We start from the raw sequence: 12845 nt of genomic DNA on the forward strand, positions 1-12845 counted from the left end.
GAGAGAGAGAGAGAGAGAGAGAGAGAGAGAGAGAGAGAGAGAGAAAGGGAGAATATGAGAAAGTAGAATCAAGAAGTTGGGAGATGGAATCTTTTGTGTTTGAAGTAGAGAGAAGACCAGTTTGGCTAGATTGCAATATGTGGGAAAAGAAGTCCTTTTCATTGAGACTAAAAAGATACATATGGGCTAGGTTGTGAAGGGCTTTAAAAAGCAGAGAAATTTATATTTGGTCTCCAAGGCAATAAGAATCCACTACAGTTTATTGATTAGAAGAGTAGTGGCATGATTATATCTATGCTATATAAAGTCATTGTATCAACTATATGGAGGACAGATTGGAGTGTGAAAAGACTTGGGGAAGGATGACCCATTTGGAGGCTATTGCCATAGTCCAGGTAAGAGAGAGGTAATGGAGACACCTTCATGAAATAAGTTTGTGGCTTTGTGAGAAAAGATCAGAGGTCAGATGCAAGAGATAATTGTGCAGAAAGAAACAGTAGGATTGGGTAATTGATTTGGATATGTTGCATCAGGGAGAATGAGAAGTAGAGTCAGTGTTGGAAATGTGGTAGAAAATTATAGTGATGACTTTGACAGAGATAAGGGAATTTGGAAGAAGGGTGGGTTTGGGGAAAAGATAGTAAGTTCTGTTTTCAACGTTTCAAGTTTGAGATGTCACCAGCATATTCACTTTGAAAAAATGATGCTGACTTGAAGTTTAGGGGAAAAATTAAATCACTTTTGAATGGAGATAATAATTAAACTTTTTAAAGTTGATGAGATCACCATAAGAAAGAGCTTTAGAGCTAAGAGAGGAGTGCCCAGGACAGAAACTTGGTAAACTCTTACATTTAGACCATATGGTATGAATGATAAGTCAGGACAGGAGACTGAAGAGGAGTAATCCGGCAAACAGAAGGTAATCCAGGATAGAGCAGGATCCTGAAAACCCAGAAAGGAAGACAGAATGATGAAGTGTCAATGTGGCATGGAAGTAAAGGATGAAGATTGAGAAGAGACCATCAGACTGGCCAAGTATGTGATAACTTTGGAGACTGAGGGCAGTTGTGGTTGAATTATGATCCCAGAAGTCAGACTGGAAAGAGGAAGGAGAAGAGGAGAAGTGTAGGCAACAAGTGTTGACAGATTTTTTAAAGAATTTTTTCAAGGAGTGTGGGAGAGGGAGAGGGGTGGTATAAAATGAGAGTTTGAAGGGATATTGAAGTCTACTGAAGAATTTTTTTAAGGATGGAGGAGGCTTGGGTAAGGTAGTAGGGAAGGGACTACAAAATAGGGAGATGTTGAAGATTAGAAAGAGAGGAATGCATATGGGTATAATGAGTGGATAAGAGGCAAGGGGTTGGGCTCAAAGTTACATGTGGAGAAACTGACCTTGTTAAGGAAAACAATTAATTCATTATGATAGACTAGATGAAAGGAGAAGAGAGTAGGGGATAATATCAAATTTTAAAAATATGCTCTGTATTTATGATACACTTAGAGTCTATATGTACAAGTTATTTCCCTAGATTAACACACATACATATACACATGGATACATACATGTGTATATTTGTGTGTATGTATGTATATATGTATATATGTATGCATGGTTATCTCTTTCACATGACAACTTTCCACATCATGGTTTCAATATATCATGAGTTGTTATTAGAAATTAAATGGGATTTTTTAGAAGTTTTGCAGAAGCTGCAGATGACACACAAAGGCAAGCAGAAGACAAACTCAGAAATGCATAAAATATATGTAAAATATTGTATAATATCAACACACTTTATCCTTTAATGCCATACTAATTTGGAGTTCTCTCATACAAAGGGAGAGTCGTGTGTGTGTGTGTGTGAGGGAGAGAGAGAGAGAGAGAGAGTGTGTGTGTGTGTGTGTGTGTGTGTGAGAGAGAGAGAGAGAGAGAGAGAGAGAGAGAGAGAGAAAAGCATAGTTTTTAAATCCTGCTAGTTGTCACTTATGATGTGTGTGCACTTGAGCAAATAACTTTACCCTCTTAATGTCTCTAGGCTTCAGATTTCATATATGCAAAATCAAAGGACTGCCTGCACTATACAATCTCTAATTTCCCTTCTAACTTTAAATATATGAAGCTAAGATTCTTGAGAGATTTTGTCTTTGTATCACCCATGCACAGTTGCCTGACAGTTAATAGGCAATTAATAAACACTTGATTTGGGGCGGCCAGGTAGCACTGGCCCCAGAGTTGGGATGACCTGGGATCGAATCCGGGCTCAGATACTTAGCACCACACCCAGAAACAACTGGTCATGTAACCTTGAGCAAGTTACTTAACCCCAACTGCTTAAAAAATAAAATAAAATAAACACTTGATTGTTGGCAGAAGAGATATCTATACTATGGAGTTCCTTATATTAATAAAATCACTCCCCACTCCTATTCCAAATAGAACTTAATATAATATGTATAAACTCAGCAAATTATGTAGGTGAAATGAATGAAACAAATGGGGTCAGATCAACACGAAGACAATCTCTGAGCCTTTCATTGTACCCTTATTACCGATGATAGTGCCCTATTTGCTGATTGGTGGCCTCACCACTTCTACATCCTATTGTGTGGCATCTAAAAGTGCTATTGGCCTTGGAGTCAGACATACCTGAGTTCAAATCTGTGCTCAGTTACTTTTTAGATGTTTGACCCTAAGCAAGTCACTTAACCTCTGCCTGGCTTAGTTTCTTTATCTGTAAAAATGGGAATAATAATAGCAACTTCTTCCCAAGTTTGTTGTGAAGATAAAATTAGATATTTGTGAAGTACTTAGAAAACTTGAGAGATATATAAATGTTAGCTATTGTTGTTGTTGTATCCTAGAATTTCTATAGAATTAGAGTGTGAATTCCTGAGATAAAATGGCATCAGTGTTTTTTTGAATTACAGAGAATTGTGAATGATTATAGTGTAAGGGGGCAGCCAGGATTGCTTTACAGATGTGGGTGTATTAGGTACCCAGTAGTTTGGGCCTCTCAACACCTGCTCCAGGCCCTTAGTTGCCTGAGAATTATTCTTTTATTTTGGAACTTGTGTCCTTGATCTATCCTGTGTTTAGATTCATCCATGGTCTCCTCTTCCCAGCTACCAAAAGCCTGGAAGTTTTATACCTTGAGGAAGCAGTAATGGTACCCTGGCCATGTCAGGTCCAGGAGATCAGAGATTTGCAGATCATAATACTGGAATTAGAAGGGTCTTCAGACACTATATTCCTGAGAAATATTTCTGAAGATCCCAGCCTTAAAGCCTAGTCAGTGCCAGTGTCTCTAACTGGATACTATTTTATTTTTGAATTTATAAATATGAGCATGAGCCTTTCTAACAATGACATAAAATCCTTGGATTCAATCACTGTCTTGCTTATATAATTCATGTAAATGCATAAAAATAGTGAAAGATAAATTAGGAGCATCTATTTCCTTTTCATTTCTCAAACTGTGACATTAAAAACACTCTAAGAGAGACAATTCAAACATGCTGTGTTCAAATAAATACTCTGACATATTTTATGTTTAGAATGGCTAGTCCCTTGATTCAGGGGATATTTCAAATTGCTCAGTACATATTAGGTAAACTCCAGAGTTCTCACATAAGGTGGATAGTCATAAGAAATGATGACTGTGAGGAATTTAGACGAGTGTGGAGGATCATTTAGCTTCAGATTAGGAATTTAAATTCATATTCACAAATTAAACAATATCTAAAATGATACAGCAGTGAAGTACTTAACAGATTACCAAACTCAAGCAGTTCACTAGCTAGCCCCAGCCTCCCAAGCAGCAGAGACTATAGGAGTGTTCTACCACATCCTCATTTTTTAAATAAACTATTTCATTTCTAGCCTAATTCATTTAAATATTTCATTGCTGGACTTATTTTTCCTTTAGAGTCATTTCCCTTGCATAACCTGAGATTAAAATTTACCTGGTGTTCAAAAAGAAAATAGCAACAACAATAAAAATTAAAAAAAACATATTGACTGTAACAACTTACTTTGTCAATATATTTAATACTGTGTTCAAGTAGCCCCCATCTTCTTTGCCATGAGGCAGTGCTTCATTATTTCTTTTCTGGAACTTTTATTATTCCCATACGTCTACCTGCCCCCCATTTCTAGCAATATTTCATTTATATTATTTTAGTGTGTGTATGGTTATTGTGACTCTAATTATTTCAATAATCCCACATTACTCTAAATTCCTCATAGTTATCATTTCTTACTGCACCAAAATGTTGCATTTCATTTATATTCCATAATTTTTTAGACATTTCTTAATAAATACATAACAACTTTGTTACAATTTTTCTTTGCTCTTCCAAAGAATACTGTTATATTTCTTTTGGGAGGGATCATTCAAGTCAGTTTATTAACAGCTCCATTTGAGTATTTAAGTTTTTTTTTGCCTTTTTCGAGGGCAATTGGGGTTAAGTAACTTGCCCAAGGTTACACGGCTAGTTTTTTGTGTGCATGTTAAGTGTCTGAGGCCAGAACCGAACTTGGGTCCTCCTGACTCCAGGACCAATGCTTTACTCACTGCACCACCTAACCTCCCTGAGTATTTAAGTTTTTGATCTTTGTTTCTGCCCTTTATTTCTTGGGGTATATGCCTAGCAGTGAGATTGCTCGGTCAAAGGTTATGGAAAATGTAGTTAATTTTCAAGTGTATCTGACATTGCATTCACCTTTAAGAGTCATTCCATGGAGCATATTTAGAATTGCCGCTCCTGGTTGTGGTCCATAAATAGGAGCTTTAGGGTTTGTTTGAGGACATGTGGTAATACAGAACTGAAAGGATTTGGCCTTTGGACAGAATGTGGCAAAACTTGTTTTATTCCTTGGTCTTTCCCCTACAAATAAAAGCAAAAAGACCACCCCTCCTCTCAAAAATCTTGTGTCTAAATTGGGGAAGACAATATATAAAAGAGATTTGAATAGATAGTGGGGAAGATGAAAAGGGGGGAATCACTTACCTATCAGAAAATGGCATTTGGTGTTAGAAATATGTGTTAATGGTATAATTTTATTTTATTGCTGATATCTGATAGCTTTTCTGTCAACTCTCTTTATCCTAATTATTTCTGTGCAAAGGTCTAATGGAGTATTTTTAATTAGCATACTCAAAGCTACAAGTATTCACCACTGGAGGACTTTATGTATTGATGGAATCACAGGTTTTCAACAATAATAACAAAATAGTCACTCGTATTATCAGTATGTGATTTAAAAATGATAGGCTGAGTGTAACAAGAAGTCAATTAATTAAAAAAATCATCATCATAGATATTAAGCAGAGCTTTGTCCTAAGAGGGAACTGATAGAAGTATAGATGTCATTATCCTTGTCCTTACAACTGCATAAAACATAAATTAATATACAATCAGTCAATAAACATTTATTAAGGGATTATTTTGTTCTAGATACTCTGCTAAGTTCCGAGGAAACAAAGAAATGTAAAAATATTCTTCCTGCCCTTAAAGAGCTCACATTCTAAAGGTAAAGACAACATGTAAAAACTGTAAAAAAAAAATCTCTTATCTATCTGCCTTTCTTTTATCATTTTTTTTAAAGGATAGTACTTTCAAAGTAAGAGGAAGCTAGGGGGGGGATCATGGATAGAGTGCTAGTATTCAAGTCAGGAAGACTCACCTTCCTGAGTTCAAATCCAGCCTCAGACACTTCTTAGATGTGTGACTGGACAAGTCACTTAAACTTGTTTGCCTCAGTTTCCTCATCTGTAAAATGAGCTGCAGAAGGAAAGGGCAAACCACTCCAGTATCTTTGCCTAGAAAGCCCCAAAATGTTGTCTTGAGGAGTCAGGCAGAATTAAAAAAATAACTAAATGATAACATTCTTAAGTAAAATGAAAGCTAGAGGGATATCAGGAACTACAGACTGGAGGGATGTACAAAATGTACAAAGAGTGAGTATCCCATGGAAGAAAGAATAAGATGGACAATATCACTTGATCATAGAGTAGTACATGGAGGGTAGTGACGAATAAAGACATAGAAAAGATAGGAAGGGTTGTGAAAAGCCAAACAGGGTTATCCTGAGATAATGGGGAACAACTGGAATTTATTGAGTAATGTTGCCCTCTTTGTGGAAGATGAACTGGAGCAGAAAAATACTTGAGGTAGAAAGAGCAGCTGAAAGGCTATTGTGATAATCTGGCCAAGAGTTGATGAGTACCTACATGAGTGTTTCAGCTAACTGACCTCTTTGTCTTTATAATGCATGTGTCATTTTTCAATGTATCTAAAAATCATACTGTCTTGTTCTCTAGCACTATTGGTAGTAGGGTGGTGGGAGTGGTTTTTAGTACATCATGACAACAGGCTAGCTCTGTCAAACCTATAATTAAAAACAAATAAATTGCAAAATAGGTTTTGTAAATGTAAATTTTTTTCTCTGGTATGTGGTGTTATATGACATAGTCAACTGCTTAAGTGTCACATTAAGTAGAAGTTGTCTTAGAAATTTAGAATCCCACTCTTAGAAATTTAGGGGGAGTTTCAAAGCAATGTGTACATGTCAACTTAGAGAGAAATTTTATTGCTGACTATAATTATAATGTCAAATGAAAGCTTGCTTTTTTAAAAAAAAATCAATATCTGATGAAACCTGAATAAAATGAAAAACTGTGTTAAGGGGGAAATTTAGTTATTTTTAAACAAAATTATTTTATTGAATGTTCAGGATTTAGAAAAAAAATATTCCATTCTCCAAACTAGCACTCACTACAAATTACACCCATGTAATTTAACGAATAGTTGTATTGTTTAATCTTATTTTATCCCAAATTGAATTATTGACCTTTATCTGGTACTCTGAGTGATCAGAACATTTTAAAACATGGTGTATTAAATTCATTCATTTCTTAATGGGGAGGGGGGAAATTTACTTAAAAATGCTTAATGATAACAATGACAAAATTTTTATTGTGGATTCACATGATGAATAGTTACATACAGTGCTCCATCACAAAATATAATAGATTATCCAGGTAGAGGATAGAACCAAAACATTTATTTAGACACTAGAAAAGTAAATCCCAAAACTAGTAAGCCAATTCCATCATACTTCCAAAGATATTAAGAAGTCATAATAACACTGAGAGTCACAGCATCTATTAGCCTTCCTACGAGGCGCTATTAGATCGATATCTACTCATGAGCCTGACTCCTTGCCTAAGGCTCTTCTCTCTCTCACCAACTTTCTGGCTCTGGCTCCCAGCTTCCTGTGACTCTGTCCCACTTTGGCAAACTCCTCCCACCACAGTCTCCATATGACTATATTTAGCCTATTAGGGGGCAGAGTTTACTTTCAAAGAGGGAAAGTCTTCAAATTCCCCCCTAGTTCTATTAAGGGGCAGGGAAAATCTTCAAGTTCCCATTTCCATTGCACATAGGTATTTAAGCAATCATAAATGAATAAGGCCATGATAAATAATTTTGTTCTCCCCATGCCATCTTTGGCACACTGATAGTTGCTTGTTACTTTAGAATTTGCAAAATTATTTCAGCAAATTAAAATTTATTTCTAAGTAACTTAAATTGTTTTATGTGTATATATGTATATCATGAACATTTTATTGATTTTGAATGATGTGATATTTCAATCTTCAACAAGTAATAAAATATGCTAATTTATCATGGAGGAAAGTTCTTATTAAAGAGCAAATGAAGTATAAGGAGTAAGAAGCCATGTTAGCAATATTTTAATAGAAACATCTAAGGTAAACCAATTATTTAATTAATTTCAAGCAGTGACTTGACAAATAATTGCAAATTTAAAATCTGGATTTTTTAAACTACTTTCCAAATTTAACATGAGAAATTTTACATGTTTTTGCATGTTTTCCTCTTAATTTAATTAAAATAATCTCACATAATTTACCAATAGGATTTCAATGGATATTTAGGCTAAATGAGATGACAGGGTCCTAGGTTTAGCACTAGAAGGGACCTAAATGAGCATCAAGTTCAACTTCATTTTACAGATAAAAAAATTGAACCTGCTAGAGTTTAATGACTTGACCAGGGTCACTCATCTAGCAAGTATTTAAGAGAGGATTCAAACTCATTTCGTTCTGATTTTGTATCAAATCTACTCCATCTACTGTGCCACAGCTACCTTCCAAGTAAGGAAAAGTTGTGTTATAGAAACAATAGTAAAATCCAGAAATACCAAATGTGTTACTCTTTAAAATATTTATAACTAATGATTCACATTTGAGAATTTCTAGAAAGATAGGCAATATCTATGTATAGAGTTGGTTCCTACCTTTGCATTAGCAGAAATAGATCTCAAATCAATATATTCAATATGGCAAAATTGATTAAAATAGATTGTGTATGTGTTAATACAAATAATAAGAATAAATGGAGCCCAGGTAACTTGTTTCTACTACCGTATGCTTTAGTTGGTTTAAAATCTTCAGTCCGTTTCACACCATCGCCTCAAATAGTATATGTTGGAGATTTTATAAAGAGGTTAAAAAACTTCCAGGATCCCTGAATCCTTAAGCTGAATTATGATTTTTCACTCCTTGGGAGATGTGTTTTTGTTCTAGAAAATGTCATTAAAACGATGTTGGCAATCTCCATTTAGATTGTCCAAAGTGCACACTGATTCTGAGATAAACTTTGTTTTCCTTTATGTAGAAATAAACTCTAAAGCTGAGACAAATGCAAGGATCTGGGTCTGGTTTAAAACTACTGTTCTCCCAAATGCTGCATGTGTAATCATTTGTCAAATATTTCTCTTCCTATCTCCATGACATCTCTCTTATCTAAACCCTTCTCTTTATATATACAGGTACCCCCTTAGTATAAGGCCTTATCACCTGTCTCATAGATTACTGCAACAACCTTCTAGTTGGTCTGCCAATTAATTTTCAATTTCAATCAAATTTCTCTCCATTCCAGCCTATCCTACACTCTATTGTCAAAGACATTTTCCTTAAGTACTCAGATGGTCACAATTACAGCCTTACTCAGTAAATTCCAGTGAATCCACAAACAATAAAATATATGCTCCCTGTTTAACTTAAGCCCTCTAACCACCTGTCAAGAACCTACTTTTCTAGGCTTGCTGGACATTATTTCCCATTCCAAACTCATCTATTCAGCAAAACTGAGAAGAGATTATTTCATTCGTTGTATTTCTATCTCCAGTGCCTAGAACATAGCAAATGCTGAATACATGCTTGTAGCTTTGTTGTTTTGCTGAAGTCCTAGGAAGCAGAGGCAACCCCGGATTGAAACTACTCAAGGCTGACTTAGTGGCTATATAATTTTGGGTTATGGTAATGTACCGGGGCCCTGTGATACTTTAAATTTAAAAAGGAAATTTTGGAAAGCACCCTCAGGAAACTTCTATGACAAGAAACAAATTGGATCCCCTTAGGCCTTGGACCATTGGTTTAGAGATTAACATTCTGAATTTTGATTCTAAACTCACACTATTATCCCTACCAATTGACTGGGAATACAGAAGGAAGTATCTTTCAGTCATAGCATCCCAAGGATCACTAGGCCCAGCCTAGGACTAGGCCAGAGGTTTGGAGGTTGACCTTATTTTTGCCCCAATATTGACCTATACCAGGAAAAAAAGACTGTAGTTTTCATAGAAGATATAGGGATAAAAAGATGGATGCTCTAAAATTCCACTGACAGGAAACACCTTTTAGTGGGTAACAAACAAACAAACAGAACCTACCTGGGACAGGTGATACCTAAGGTTCAAATCATGTCCAATTCACATAACCTCTCTAAACTTCAATTTCCATGTCTATCAATCGGTTGTAAAGTGGTAATAGAACTTCCCTTGGAGGGTTGTTTTCAGAATCATATCTGCTAGGTAAGGTAAAACACTTTGCAATCCTTAAAGATGTTATAAGAATGTGAGCTACATCATAGTCTAGCACCCATGATGATATTCTATTGCCTTTAAGATGATGAGATTCAAAGATTTATCCAAATGATTTTCTACTTCTTTGACTTTTTGTCTTAACTAACACTTCCACCCCAAAAATGTCTCAATAGCTATTAATAAGTAACAACTTATATTTGTGTTACAAAGCAAGAGCTCTTATGAAAATCAAGCTTCTAAATTGCTTGACATGCCATGATTGCATACTTTATTTTTTATTATTTTAAGGAAATAAAAACATTAGGAAGCTGTGTTAATCCTTCTGGCTTGTTAAGGTGTAAATATCTTTGCATTATTTGGAACTAGTCCAACTACTGCATATTCCATGCCATTTACTTTGTGACAGCAATGAAGGCTATGTGATAGCCTCAAAAGAAGGCTAGACTGACTAGCAGAGGGAATGAGATCAAGCCATAACCTCTGTGAGTCAGAGTTTGCTTATCAGCAAACTAGAAAGGATAATCGCAGAATCAGGGACAGAATCCTGACAGGGGGTCTTCTACCAGCAGGATGGAAATAATGAGCATGCAAGATTCTTTGCTAATCTTCAGTTGTTGTTACTGCTTTCTTATCGGATGCTTCCTGATCCCGTTGGGGCTTTCTTGGCAGAGATTCTGGATTGCTTTGCCATTTCCTTTCTTAGCTCACTTTACAGATGCAAAAACTAAATGACTCGGTCAGGATCACATAGTTAGTAAATGTCTGAGGCCAGATTTGAACTCCTGAAGATGAATCTTTCTGTGTTCGACCCAGTGTGCCATCCAGCTGCTGAAAATGTCACTTGGTTAATTTATGTCTGAACTTCGACAATTATCCTGATCATGTTTTTAAATCAGTCAACTCATATGATGACAGTTATCAATAGACTTGTCAATTCTTACACGGCAAGTAGGTCGTGCAATAGATAGAGGGCAGAAGTTAGAGTTGGGAAAACCTGAGCTCAAATTCTATTTACCAACTGTGTGACCCTGGCAAATCATTTAAGATCACTCTACTGTAAAATGGACATAACATCATATAATGGATATCATAATAGTACTTACCTCCCTGGTGTTATTTTAAGAATTAAATGAGATAGCATATGTAAAGGGCTTTGCACATCTTGAGTTGCTATATACTATACAGGGTGTCCCTAAAGTCTGGACACATAGGAACTCTCATTATGCATATTTTCAAGAAATGAAATGGATAAATTTTATATATAAATGGATAAATAATAACTAATGAAAACTTTTATTCCATATGAAATTGTCATAAAATCTTGTTAAAAATTCAATTCATTTAATTTCTTGGAAATATGCATAGTTAATGAGATTGCCTATGTGTCCAGACTTGAGGGACACCCTGTACAAGCTTTTATTCTTCTATTGAGGTCATGATTATGTTATATACTTTATTCACTACTTTTCCTCCTTGTTTTCTATCTTTGGGTTTTTCAAATACACATTTATTATACCCACTAATGTGAGCAGAAACAGAAATGTGTAAATTTTGCTCCTTTTTAGGAGACCTTATATAAAAGATTTCTGGGAAATGAAATAACTGCATATATATCATGTTATCCCTACATTCCATTTATTTATTCAAAGTCCTTTATCCTGTTGGAAATTCAATGTTACCTTGAATGTGTAGACAAATAATGAATCTATATAAAATACTTGTAGATGGACTTACAATTTTTGCCTTAGATCCATAAAAAATTTAAGATTGAAAAAATTCTGTTATCAGCAGTATTTGGTAGTGTTGTTACATAAAAATGATTGGTTATTTGAATTGATTTTAAACTTTGATCAACAGATATTCCATATGACATATGATCTAGCCAGTGCGGTGGTGAGAATATTTAACCTCATTGGAATGATGCTTCTCCTTTGCCATTGGGATGGCTGTCTTCAGTTCTTAGTACCATTACTACAGGACTTCCCATCAGATTGCTGGGTTTCCCTAAATAAGATGGTTGTAAGTACTATGTATATTTATTTATATATTTTTAAATGTTTATTTGAATGCTTTGGGGAAAATGGATGATATTTAACTGAGAATAATATGATTTCTCCTGCATGAGTATGTTAAAATACATCTTCATTTATTATATATGTTTCCTGAATCTGACATCATGCTGCTTTTGTTCTATTCTAAATTTCTTTTTGTGTCAATGTTCTTGGGAGAAAAAAATATGATTGTCCATGTTTTCAGATTTGAATTTACCTGGACAATAATATTTCAAAATAAATATGCATTTTAATTCAAAATCATCCAATAGCTTAATTGTTACCAGCTCTCAAATATATGATCCTTAAATTAACCAAATTTTATTTTTAAAAAAAGTTTAAATTATTAAGCAGCATCACAATATTTATAACTTGAACAAAATATTATATATGAAATTCCAAAATTTCACATACACAACATAAATATTAATATGTTTTGATTTCTGGACACAGATAAATAAGTTGATTAGGTTTTTTAACTTTAAAAGTATGCCTGCTTTGTTTCAAACTTCCTTTCCATTAGCATAAAAATAAAATTTTTTTCCTTTGTCTGAATGTTTTGTAAAATTTCTTTGCCTTACATATGCCATTTTATAGAAAATTGAGTAATGCAAATGAGACTTGCCTAAATGGCTTTGACTTTGCATAAGATAAATGTATCTCTTCTTCTGAAAAAACATTCATTATGTGCTTAATACCTTAGGATAAATAAACTGAACAATTTAACAGACTAGTTTTGTATTGATTTGCTCTTCTTAAAATAGCATATTAGACATTTATTTCAAGTAAACTGGTTTCGAGACTCTCAATTTCACAATTTAAAGACAAAGGGCTGGCATTTTATTTTCAAAAGCTTTAAATTGTCTAAATATATTCCATAT

At 34.6% G+C, this 12845-nt stretch overlaps 1 protein-coding gene across 2 annotated transcripts in view; it reads left to right on the forward strand.

Annotated features, from left to right (window-relative positions):
* Positions 1 to 12845, forward strand: part of HCN1 (hyperpolarization activated cyclic nucleotide gated potassium channel 1) — a 671121-nt gene that overhangs the window by 390001 nt on the left and 268275 nt on the right. For both annotated transcript variants that reach the window (XM_069095307.1, XM_069095306.1), the window contains exon 3: positions 11771 to 11932. In XM_069095307.1, the coding sequence (XP_068951408.1) occupies positions 11771 to 11932 (162 nt within the window). The remainder of the gene's footprint in view (positions 1 to 11770; positions 11933 to 12845) is intronic.

This window comes from Petaurus breviceps, unplaced genomic scaffold (assembly GCF_028583685.1).
Source record: "Petaurus breviceps papuanus isolate PSGF00001 unplaced genomic scaffold, PetGlider_PUasm1.0 226, whole genome shotgun sequence".
In the NCBI taxonomy this organism is placed as follows: Eukaryota; Metazoa; Chordata; class Mammalia; order Diprotodontia; family Petauridae; genus Petaurus; species Petaurus breviceps.